Below are 13,252 nucleotides of genomic sequence, written 5' to 3' on the forward strand. Positions count from 1 at the left end.
TTGAAATAGGGGCCAATGATAAAAGTTTTCATCTACCCAAAGCTTTTGTCCCTCACGTTCAAAGTGAGAGAGATCAAGTTCCCAGCTGCCCAGGGAGGCACTGATGCCAAGTCAATTAGCAGGATTTCTAGGGCAGCAAACCACTACTATTTCCCTCTGTACAAAGTTAGTATGAAGGTTAATTTCCCTTCCTTTCTGTAACCCCTTATAATTAATATCATCCATTTTGGAGATTTCTGAGAGGAATATATGCCTGTGGCTTGGAATGGTTTGTGCAAAGCTGGCTGGAATAGTTAGGGACTGAGTCTGTGTGGTGACCTAAATATCTCCATTCTATATCAATTGAACTAGATAGATAGAACTGTGTATTCACTGATATCCCTTGATGATAGAACTACCTAACTGACTAAATAAAAGAGGTCAGTGATACCATGTGGTCCTACATAACTTAGGTGCTGTGATATATTGCAAAAACTCGAAGACCAGGGAAGACAAATTAATATTGTTATTGCTATTCTAATATTAAATATACTATGACATTATCCAGGCAGATTCTTAAATTTATAATTGTCTTAGTCTTACATTTCTGAGACAATCTGTAGGTATTGAAAGGAGACTTTTAAGATACCTTTACACTTAAAACACTGAAATATAAATTCTTTATACTTTAACGTGGATGTGACAAGATGACTGCCTTGTCATCTCCATCTTAAATTTTGTCCATATCAATTAAATAATTTAGGTGCTATCTAAATAAAGAGGGATCTCTGTCCAAATGTCTATTTTCTAGAAGATTCTGTGGCAGAAAATTCAGATCAATGGATTCTACTGGTATCTAGAAATTGATATTCCTATAGCTTCAAAAATCAAAGGTTAAGAATCACATTTGCACCACTTGACACCGACTAGGATGGCAATAATTGGAAAAAAAGGAAAATAATAAGTGTTGGTGAGGGTGTTGAGAAATTAGAACTTTTGTACCTTGCTGGTGGGAATGTAATATGATGCAGCAACTGTGGAAAAGTTTGGCATTTCCTCAAAAAGTTAAACATAGAATTACCATATCATCTATCAATTCAAAATAGTTGAAAACAAGGACTCAAACAGATAATTGTATACATGTTCATAGTAGCATTATTCACAATCGCCAAAAGGCGGCAACCACTCAAATGACCCTCAGCAGAAGAACGGATAAACAAAATGTGATATATACATACAACAGAATATTATTTAGCCATAAAAAGAATGAAGATGCATGTAACAAGATGGATGGACCTTGAACACATGCTAAGTAAAACAAGCGAGACATGAAAGGAGAAATATTATATGATTCCACTTACATGGACTATCTCGAATAGCAAATTCATATAGACAGAAAGTAGATTGGAAGTTTTGAGGTTTTTAGGGGAGGGGGAAAGGGGGTTTATTGCTTAACTGGTACAGAGTTTCTCTTTGAGATGATAAAAATTTTTGAAATGGTGATGATTGCAAAGCACTGTGAATGTACCTAATGTCACTAAAATGTACACTTAAAAATGGTGAAAATAGGGGCTGGCCCCGTGGCCGAGTGATTAAGTTCGCGTGCTCCGCTGCAGGCGGCCCAGTGTTTCGTTGGTTTGAATCCTGGGCGCGGACATGGCACTGCTCATCAAACCACGCTGAGGCAGTGTCCCACATGCCACAACTAGAAGGACCCACAACGAAGAATATACAACTATGTACTGGGGGGCTTTGGGGAGAAAAAGGGAAAAATAAAATCTTTAAAAAAAAATGGTGAAAATACTCATATGTGGAAGATAAACAACACACGGAAAAAGAGAACAGTTTGGTGGTTATGGGGTAAGTGAGTGGGGGGGTGGGCACAAAGGGTGAAAGGGCACATTTAGATGGTGACTGACAAATAATTATATACAACTGAAATTTTACAATATTATAAACTATTATAACCTCAATATAATAAAAAATAAATAATAAAACATGGTGAAAATAGCAAATTTTATTGTATATATTTTACCACAACAAAAAAAGAGTAAAAAAAAATCATGATTGCAACATCACCCATTACTTGCTTTCTTACAGCCCTTTTAATATTCATGGATCTAACTGTAGTACAGCCTAGATGTCCCTCTAATATAGGGATATTATTATGCCAAAGCTGAAGGTATATATCTGGTAATTGACTACAAGTCCGTTGTTTGCTCTGGGATCCAGAATTTAAATGTAGGCTTCTGAATTTAGGTTTTGTGTCCTCTCTGTTGAAGAATCCTCGCTGAATGTTGACTCAAACAGAGCAAGAATGGACTTCTTGAAAACATTTTTGAAGTTCTCCCCAACAAATAGGTAGAGTGTGGGAGAAAAGAGAGTATTGAAGGAAGTGGTTATGACTGTAAGTATCAGAGTGAACTGTAAAAGCAGTGATTGGGTTTGGGTGAGAATTAAGCCCTGGTATACATGATAGGGCATCCAACACACAAAGAAAGAGATAATGGCAGTCATCATGACTTTGAAGGGCTTATTGGATTTAAACAGGCTTCTCTCTTTCATCTTGTTGGCTACTCTTTGGTAACAAAAGGTGATGATGAAGAAAGGCAGAAGGAAGCTCAGCAAGAAGCGGCTGATAAAGCAGGCTACAGGAATCCATTTCCTTAACGTTTGTATCTTTTTGCTTTCCCAGTTAGTAGACACAGTGTAGTTATTTTGGCAGATCACCGTTCCTTTATGGTCATCATGTGTTTCCTTGAAAACCACATAGGGCATGCTGAGGGCAGAGGCAGAGATCCAGACTCCTAGGATGATGCTGGAGGCCCAGCGTGGGGTTCGGTGCAACTGTGACCACACTGGGTGAAGAGTGAGAAGATACCGATCAACGCTGATGGCCGAGAGGAAGAAAACAGAGGCGTAGATTCCTGTGTACAAAATGCCAGTGAAGGCCTTGCACATGGCAGATCCAAAGATCCAGTGATTGTCTTGAAGGTAGGAGGTGGCTAAAAATGGCAGAATCAGTATTGAAATAAAATAGGAGAGAATAAGATGAAAAAATAAGAGAGTATTGACAGTCTTTTTCATCTTGAATTTTAGCACCCATAGGTAGAGACCATTGGTGATGGTACCAATTATAAATGACACAAACAAAAGAAGGGCAACAATCATTTTTGAGGCAGGAGCTAGAAAATGAGTGCTATTTCTTACTGAAGTAGAGACATTGATCAGGTAATCAGTAGAGTTGATCAGATCCATAATTACCTGTGGAGTGAGAAACTGAAAATAACAACAAAAAAGAAGCAAAAGAAAAGGTTATAAGAAATTTTTGCAAAATAACAGTCAAAATGACAATATTTTATAAATGGAATGCATAATATTTCCACAGTAATACAGATCAGATATTCTTCCTAAGGTCCATACTTTTATTTTGTATGAGGAATTAAGTCAGATTAATTTGAACACCAAAAATGGGAATACTACAGATGAAATGAAATTAACATGAAAGAGAAATAAAGTTTGGGATATTTTGACTTTGTTAATTAGTTAATTTGGGTAGTTACAAATCTTCTATTTAGACATCAACCATAAGTCTAACCCTGCGTGATGAGCACAACTTCTTGAATAAGGTAATGTAGGATCAGTTTTACTTGACTAAGACTTGGTCAGAAATTGAATAACAAAAATAACAACAACAGAGGCAGCCTGGTGGCATAGTGGTTAAGTTTGTGTGCTCTGCTTCGGGGCCCCGAGGTTCACGAGTTCAGATCCCAGATGTGGACACCACTCGTCAAGCCATGCTGTGGTGCTGTCCCACACACAAAATAAAGGAAGACGGGCACAGATGTTAGCTCAGGGACAATCTTCCTCAAGCAAAAAGAGCAGGATTGGCAATGGATGTTAGCTCAGGGCCAACTTCCTCACCAAAAAACAGACAGAAAAACCAACAATGGCTACAAATTAGTAATCATGGGGAACTATAGTTAGATTTCTCTCATGAGCTATTTATATACATAGTAAAGCTATTATCTAGGATTCTAGCACTCAGCACGTAACAGTAAGAACCGATGTTCATATGGGAGCCCTAGGACACTGTAAGATTGTGAATTGCCTTCAAAATCATCAATGAAAGAGGAAAGTGTACTGTAGAATATAGTAGTAGTTCTTTCTCACTTGGGGAGGGGAAAAAGGTAGAAAAGTCAAGAAATTGCTATTATCCAATGCTTGTTATCTGTCAGCAGCTTTATATAAAAATCATTTCATTTTTTCCTCACAAAGGCAAATATTTAAACAGAGGAGAACGTGAGGCTGACAAGGGTTAAATTTCTTTCTTTTTTTTTTTTAAGATTTTATTTTTCCTTTTTCTCCCCAAAGCCCCCTGGTACATTGTTGTGTAATTTTAGTTGTGGGTCCCTCTAGTTGTGGCATGTGGGATGCCGCCTCAGCATGGCTTAATGAGCGGTACCATGTTCTTGCCCAGGATTCGAACCGGCGAAACCCTGGGCTGCCAATGCAGAGCGTTCGAACTTAACCACTCAGCCACCGGCCTGGCCCCCAGGGTTAAATTTCTTATCCATCAGCATCTTCCACCATGCCTCTGTCGTGGCAGGTGGTGAACACTACCAGTGTTTTATTTTGCTTCTTTTAAAATTGGTAATCCATGTGCAGTGTTTTGATAATGCTCTATGAATCACAGATTTGATTATCCAAATTACCACATTTCTTGGATAATGGTTCCTATAGTATTGAAAATATAAACCTGAGAATGTTTTGGAAAATAGCTATTAGAACAGTCATATCAACAAGCTGTTTTTTGGATAAATTGAATAAAGCAGTGGGAATTACTAATGATATTTTTTCGTCACTAAGCAAAAACATTCTAATACTATATAGAGAGAAGAAATAAAATAATTGCTATTAAAATAAAATAATTAGTAACTGCTATAATTTCAGTTAATTCTGTCTTCTAAAGGAGTTGCAAAATTTGTCTCCCAAGTAGAAAAGTGATTCTCTTCAGGAAGATACTTTAGTAGTCTGCTTTGGGAATAAAAAGTGAAGTCTAAGGACGTGGAATGAATAGGCAATGGTGGGTGAAGGAGTGGGAACCTGAGAAAGAGGCTGTGTGAAGGTCCTGAGACGCCGAGAAGAGGGAGGAGGAGTGAGGATGGTCTTCAGAGAGGCAGGAACAGGAAAAACATGGGAGGAGGCTAGGAGGCTTGAAGAGGAGAAAAGTCAATGAGATATTCCAATACGCAGAAATGACACGGGATTTAAAATGAGAGATGTCTACATCTTCAATTTTAATCCATTTGCTACGCTTTGACATGGTGTAGTGTCCCTTCTTATTAACTACAACTGTCATGTGTTGGTGGTTGCCCTGGGAAATTGAAGGCAAAGGGCTTGTGTTCCCTATTTGGGATGGAGTGGGATGGACTGCAGTGGAGACCAGCAGCAGGAAGTGAGATGCGAATGAGATGATGAATATGGTTGAAACTGGCTAGATATCCGGGCATGAGCAGACAAGGAGAAACAAAATCCTATAAAGAATTTCTGATACTGTGTGTTTATGGTCTGTGTGTGTCTATCTGTGTGTGCGTGTCTGTAAGCGTGTCTGTGGTCTGTCTGTACATCTGTGGGGTATTTGTTTATAGGTATGTGGTCTCTGTGTATTTCTCTGTGGTGTGTGTTTGTATCCATGGGATGTGTGTGGAGTTTTGTGTGTGCATGTTCGTGATCTGTATATCTGTGGTATCTGTGTGTGGTCTCTGTGTCTATGGTGTGTGGCATCTGCGGTCTGGGTGTATTTATCTGTATAGTGTGTGTTTGTGTGGTATTTGCATATCTGGGTGAGTGTGTGGTGTACGTGTGTATGTGTGTGCTCTCTTTGTGGTCTCCTATGCATATGAGAAACTGGGTACCTGAATTATGGGAAGATTTTTTAAAAAATTGTGTGGCTGAGCTGTAGAAGGGCATCTGAAAGTAATGTAGGACTTGAGCAAAATCAACATTGGTAGTGGTTCTGAATAGCATATAAAGTTTCCTAGGAACTTTGATTTATTACGCACAGCCAAGAGATTTCTTCATCCTTAGACATCTTTTAAAATGGTGTTGAAATCCTTGAGTATAAATTAGTACGGCAGAGCTTGGGCTCTGGCATCCCACAGAACTGGGGTTCACTCCTGCCTCTGCCACTTACCAGCTCCCTGACCTTGGACTCTTAACTCTGAGTCTCTTTCACCTTCTAAGCCCCAGTGGGTTTTTATGAGGACTCAATGAGACAATGTATATAAATCACTTTGCCCCCTTCATGGCACATATTAAGTGCTCAATAACTTTTTACCTACGATTTTGCTCAACTTGTTATGCTAAGACTAGCAAGTGCCTCATTTTGCCCTTTTAATGCTGCGGGCCACATTTCTTTCCTCCTCAAAGCCTCCCCACTGAATTCTAGAGTGCCATGAGGGATTTCTGAAAAAATTTAAACGTTCATCTATCGGGGCAGAAGCTCTCAGATTTAGAGTTATTTTGAGGCCTTGCTAGGGTGGTACCTTTGGCATAAGTGGCTTTCAGAAAGACCCCACCTCTGCTTGGGGATATGGAGCTACCATAGGGGAGGGGACCACAAGAACCTTGGAAAGGTGATCTGGAGTTAGCCTAGAGGGTCGATTCAGATGACAGCACTAGGATAAACCTGCTGGCCCAGGGCATCTTACCTTGCAGTTATGTCTTCACGCCAGATGGTCTTGGGCAGGCCAGAGCGACTCTACATCAGCAATCTTGTCTTTAGGGACACAGGCAAAAATCAGTGACCCTCTGCCTTCATTTCACTTGCCTTTCTTCTGGCTGATTGTTACTTTTCCACCTTGAGCCTGCTATTTATTCAGTGAGGTCTTCCTGCTCTTTCTTGGTTCCTTTTTCTGTGGAATGTATGCTGTGGAGGTAGAGGTGGAGAGACCACTACTTCTTCAAATCATTTCTCCATTTTTAAGGGGGATTTAAAAAATTCCATAAACAAAGTTATTCTATGTAAGGTTAATAAGCTCGTTTCAGATGTTAAAACCTTGATTAAAAATTACCTCCTCATATTCGGTCATCCCACCAGGCACCGACTCTGCCTCAGTTTTAACAAGTTCATTAGCACATGGATGCATGGTGTTGGGTACACAGGGAGGAGACAAAAATCAAGCATGGAAAAAACAGACTGTGGAAATGGGCTACCTAATCTTGCTGGAGAGAAAAATGGTCAGAAAGGGAAAAAAAACACTGAGTTTCACAGTAAAAAGGAATGTATGATGACAGGCCAAAAGTTGATTGTTTAGTTTGGAAAGATGAAGACTGACAGCCAGAATGATCTGCATTTGAACGTTGAACAATTGTTGAGGATGGTTGGAAAGAACACAGAGGTGGTTGCCATATCCTACAAGATGACCTCATTATAAGAAAATTCTACAGCACAGGCAATACATTTATGAACTGACTGAGTCCTACATTTTTTCTATTTTCCTCTCTCTAATCTAGCTCTGAAATTTTTTAGGATCAGCCTCTGTGCTGACCTCAGTGTCCTGATTTCTTTTCTGCTTGCTTTCCTCTTCATCTCTGCCCTGCCAGCGGAGAAAATACATCAAAACGGCTGTGTGGCTTCAGTGGTGGAGCTCGGGAATCAGTTTCTCAGTCTGTGTTAGACTTAGAATTTTAAAGCTTTCCTTGCTACAGTAGCCTTATTAAAAAATAGGCTTACGTTTTAGTTCTTAATTCATTTGGGGCTGTGGCCTTCAACCTAAGAACTCATCTTCTTTGTTTCAGGATAAAGATAAGTTTTCAAACTTGCTACTGCATTGTCAAAGCGATTCCTTGCCAGGTTTTCATACCCTTTGGGTTAATTCACAGATGTGGAAGCAACCTGAAGTATTGTTTGGTTCAAATCTACTAATTTTGAAGATTAGTAAACTGAGATGCAGAGAGGTTAAGTGATTCACGATAGGTTTTCACCAAGAGAAGAACCAAGGGCTCCTTGCACTGCCCTGTGCTGCTTCAGTAATAGAAAAAGGAACTTGAACCAGATTCCTCTCCCCTCTACATTGTATTTCCAAATTCTATAATTAGTAAAATTCATAAATAACAAATACCTTAGAGACTAGTGTTTAATTTTCTCCCCAAATGTGCACAAGGGCTAGTACCACCGTTGGATAGCCTAAAATTTACTTCTTCCATAATTGTCCTCAGAAATACTCTCATGAGTATCTTCTTCTAAGAGGTAATTAAGCCAATGATATACGTAGACAGTGTTTGAGGAAGTAACCCCTCTTCTGTGGTTTTGGTGATGTGGCTTCATTTCAATTTTCATATTTCAAATTAAGTCAAGTGGTTTCAAGAAAATAATTCATGGAAATGGAAACTGTTTTATGTTGTTTTGATGTAATCACAGTGTGAAATATACAGAAAAGCAGAAGCAGATGGTGTTGCAGAATCAAAGGCTTGAAAGTCTAGGAACTCAGAGATGCGTATAATTTTTAGAGCTGGAGGAGACCAAGGAGTTAATATCATCTAATTCCTGATTGTACAGGTCAGGAGACTAAGACTCACAGAGATATTTGAGAAATTGTCCTAGATTCCATTATTAGTTAATAGAAGAGTTGGGGCAGAAAGAATGTACACTAAAAATACTGATGCACTGCTTGTAGGTATTGTATTGATTGTACAAGACTGTATAGGATAGAAAGCAAGATCCGAGATGTAAATCTCAACTCTGTTATGTACCATATATGTAAACTCTCTGAGTCTCAGTTTTCTCATTTGTAAACGTAAAAAAGAAAAAAAAGAAAACCCCTCTCCTGAGGTATTCTTTTGAGGATTAAATGAGATACTATAGGTAAGATGGCATGCGGTAAGCATTAAATAAGTGACAGCTAGTATTAATATGTAAGTTGTAGCAGAGAACATCAGTAAGCCCAGTGGGCTGCAGCTAATCTCTAAGCAGTACAACTCATGAAATATTTATCGAGTATCTAATGCATGCCAGAGGGTGTTTGAGACTGGGGAAAGAAAAGTAAATAATTCCAAATAACTGTCTTTAGTGTTTATAGTTATTAAAGAAGAAGATACCTGAACTGAGTAGTTCAGAAATGTTGAGGAAAGCATATTCTAGCATGTTTTGCTAGGAGAGCCTAGCGAGAGAGAGTAATGCTTCATTTGTCTGGCCTGCTTCTGCACTTTTCAAGATCACTTCTTGCCACCCTCCCCATCCGGGCATACATACAGGTGTTAGCCCAGTGGTTTCCGTTCTTACTGAAGTCAGAATCACTTGGAGGTCTTTTAAAAAACATGCAAAATATTCCTGAGATTTAATTCATGTATCTAATATTTACCAAGTATTTGCTGTATTTGAAGCACTGTTCTTGCCACTGGGGATACAAAGTAAATGAGAAGAGCTTTGTTCTCACGGAGCTTACATTCTAGGGGGGGATGTAGGCAATGAACCAGTAAATAAAGAAGTATCAACAAGTACTATAGCACTATGCAGAGTATTAAAACAAAGAAATGTGATGAGTAACTAAGTGGCTGTTCTGGATGGGGCAGGTGGGAATGGCCTTTTGGTAGGTGACATTTAATGGACTGGAATGACATGAAGGAGCCAACTGTGTGGTGACTAAGAGGAAGTACATTACCCTGGACCTAACTCACATCTTGCTCCATGTCAGTTTCCTCTGTGTTGGCCCCTTTCTACCCCCCATCTGCTCTTGCTCTCCTAATTAGGTCTCTGCATGTATTGGAATCTTTGGCTCATGACTTTTCAACTTCATTCCATGGTTTACAACTTCCTTTCTTCTCCTTGGCAGGGTCCTTGTTATGATAGCATTCCTGGAAAAAGGAACTCGGCTTTATTTAGGAGACTCTCTCCTGGGTTCTGCTTCAGCCTTATGGATACCTCCGGCTCGAGATCCTCTCCGTGTCTAGACAGCATTCCTGGAACTGCAAGTAGGATGTATGTGGAGGTGAGGCTGGGAAGTTTGTCCAGATCTTCATTATGAAAGGACTTTGATTCACGTTCTGATTCAGGGGAGAGAGGTTTGGGCTCTGGAGCACAGGTGGAGAGATAGGCTTTCTACAGGAGTGAAAGAGTTAAGGTGGTGGATTTGTTTCTCTGCAAATTCAGACTCAAGGTAATCTGCTGAAAGTGAACAGAGGAAGGATGTTGGAAAGTGGTGAAGGTTTAGAATTTCCTGTGAAAGCAACGAGACATATAAAAAATTATCGAGTGGTGTCAAGGGTCTCTTTGATATTAGGGACCACTTATTTGTGGGTCTACCCTTCTGGGAAGGGGGAAAATACCTCAGTGTGCAAATTTTAAATTCTGAGCAGCTTACTCTATTACATTTACTTCCAGCCTGGGTGTAGAAGCAGAAGCAGATTGTCAAAATATTCGTGGCTGACAGTTTCCAAGCTAATACTACCAGGAGAGGAGGCTAGCAGAGCTGAGAGTACTGATAGAGAGCAGTAGAAGTGATGTTGCTGGGGGTTTATGTAGAATAGGGAGCGTGCAAATCCATGAGTCTGACAAATGGGGAGAAAAGGAGGGATTGAGGGCCTGGAGGTCTGGTGCAGGCAGAGTAGTAGTGTTTGTATGAGTGTAGAAGACTGGTCAGAGTGCGGGATACTGGAATTTTCAGTCTTGAGGTGTGGCAGTTCTGTGTGATGGTAAGGTCTTGAGTGTGGCAAAGGAATTCAGGTAGTAAAGCAGTCATTGGAATTGACGTCCAGAAGCTTGAAGCTAAGGTATTGGATGGTCTTTATCCTAAGAGCAGCGGAAATCATGGAAAGGTTTTAGGTAGGAAGTGACTTGGTCACAGTGGTAGTTTAAGAAGATGGCCTGGCTTTGGAGGTGGAGAATGGATTGGTGAAAGGTAAAAGCGGAAGTGGGAAGACCAGTCATCTTAGTTTGGGTTCCCCTAGAAGCAGATCCTGAGACAAGGATTCTGGGGCAAGTAGTTTATTTGAGAAATGATCCCAGGAAGGGTAAGGGGTGGGAATGAAAAATAGGGAGGGGGCAGGAGCAAATAAAGGCTGAAATATTAAACAAGATACAGCTGTGGGTAATTATCGATTAATCCCACTGAGGAACTCTGGGAAATGGTGTAGAACATGTACCCCTGAGTAACTCCACCTGAGGGATAATGAGCTTGGGTATTTTTTTTTTTTGAAAGATTGGCACCTGAGATAACAACTGTTGCCAATCTTTTTTTTTTTTTTTTTTATACTTTATCTCCCCAAATCCCCCCTGGTACATAGTTGTATATCTTAGTTGCAGGTCCTTCTAGTTGTGGCATGTGGGGTGTCGCCTCAACGTGGCCTGACGAGTGGTGCCATGCCGCGCCCAGGATCCGAACCAGCGAAACCCTGGGCCGCCGCAGTGGAGCGCATGAACTTAACCACTCCGCCACGGGTCGGCCCCTGAGCTTGGGTATTTATACAGTAACTCCTGTCAATTACTGGTTGACGGATGCTCCCAGGGGGTGTTCACTTCATGGTACTTCCTTGCTACACATAGAAGCAGCGTGGGATCCTGTGGCCAGAAAAAACTTTTGGGGGAATAAAAGACAAGTAGATTCCAGTGGAAGGAAGTTTAGCTAACAAGGACTGACATGGTAAAGACAATGAGTAATGGGTGGGCATCAAAGAGGATCTGCTACATTGATTTCAAAGGCTATTTTATTAGTTCAGGCAAGAGATAAAGGTGGCTTGGACTAGAGTAGTGGTGACAAAGATGGAAAAAGTGAAAGGATTTAAGAGGTGAGTACATACTACTTCTGTGCACATTAGTTTCGTGTTCTCCATTTTGTTAACCATATTTGTAAAAGTTTGACATTTTTGATCCTCTTTTACAGTAAATTATAAGCCCAAGATATCCCAAGAAGACAGGAATAAAGTCTGAGACTCTTACTCCTGACTCAGGATAGTAGTTATTTAAAGGCGGAAAGGCAGTGCTGTCCAACAGAAATATTATGCAAGCCACATTAAAATTTTTCTAGAAGCCACATTTAAAGAGTAAAAAGAAATAGGTAGAATTCATTTTAATAATATATTTCATTTAACCAAATGTTTTCAATTATTATTATTTCAACATATAATCAATGCAAAATTATTGATGAAGTAATTTACATCCTTTTTTGGTGCTATGTCTCTAAAATCTGATGTGTATTTTTCACTTAAACACATCTCAGTTTGAACTGGCCATGCTTTAAGGCCTCAATAGTTGCCATACCGGACAGTACAAGTCTAGGGTATGGTGTGTTTAAGAAATGTGTTCTTTTACAGTGTGTTATAAATAGCCACTACCTAGTAGAAGGAAAATATTTTGCATTTAATTACTGAATGTTAAAACTAAAATGGGACAGGCAATATTAATATGGTTTCTGACTTTCCTCCACATATATTATTTTGATATTTCTAAATCAAGTGGGAGATAATTTTTAAACTTAGTTTAGGTTCCTACTTATGAGAACTAGACAACTTTCTTAACAAACTTTTTTGACCTTAAAATAACTAGAAAGGGTAGCTTCCTGAAGATAAATATTTCTTATTGTTTGCCACCTGGGCAGGAAGTCCTCTTTAAGATTTTGATATCAAAATCAGCCTTTTTGTGGTTCATTTTACTTTTGTGTCTCTTAGGCAGTATCCCAATGCAGTCCCTTTCTTTATTTCGAAAACACAATTAGCGGAAGGTAATATAAGATTGGAATTCAGAGTTCTTTGTCTTATGAATTGTGTTCCTTTTCTTTCTCCTTCTTCATGATGGAAATGAGAAATTTCTATTGCCAGTTACGTGAAATAACTTAGGGCAATGCAAAATGGTCCTTGACTGAGATGATGATCTAACTATCAAAGGTCTAGAGATACTCAGAGGAATGGAATTAAATACTTTAGTATACTTATAAAACCGCATCCTTTAAAATATTCTCATAAAACCGTAGTCAAACGTGGTTCATTTATGTTTTTCTCCCAATTTGTGCATATGGACAGTACGAAAACTAAGTCTACCGTGGCTTCCTCCATGTGAGAAAGCATTAATTAACTAATATGTTAATAAATATACATTTATGTTTATCATTAAATAAATATTATATTATATAATATATTATAAATTTATATAAAATAAATTTATGTATATAATTTATATATAAAATATTTATATATTTATAAATATTATAAATGTAAATATACATTTATGAATATCATTTTAATGGCTATTTAATATTCCCTTGCAGGTTATTTTGAG

At 39.0% G+C, this 13,252-nt stretch overlaps 1 protein-coding gene across 1 annotated transcript; it reads right to left on the reverse strand.

Moving 5' to 3' along the window:
* Nucleotides 1-1,987: 1,987 nt before the first annotated feature.
* On the reverse strand, nucleotides 1,988-6,817 carry GPR33 (G protein-coupled receptor 33). The gene is made up of 2 exons (XM_014857517.3): nucleotides 6,693-6,817; nucleotides 1,988-3,258 (listed from the first exon to the last, which is right to left on the reverse strand). The coding sequence occupies exon 2, from the start codon at nucleotides 3,235-3,237 to the stop codon at nucleotides 2,215-2,217; it is 1,023 nt and encodes a 340-aa protein (XP_014713003.1). The 5' UTR covers nucleotides 3,238-3,258; nucleotides 6,693-6,817; the 3' UTR covers nucleotides 1,988-2,214.
* Nucleotides 6,818-13,252: the final 6,435 nt, after the last annotated feature.

The sequence above is a fragment of the Equus asinus genome, chromosome 2 (assembly GCF_041296235.1).
Source record: "Equus asinus isolate D_3611 breed Donkey chromosome 2, EquAss-T2T_v2, whole genome shotgun sequence".
In the NCBI taxonomy this organism is placed as follows: domain Eukaryota; kingdom Metazoa; phylum Chordata; class Mammalia; order Perissodactyla; family Equidae; genus Equus; species Equus asinus.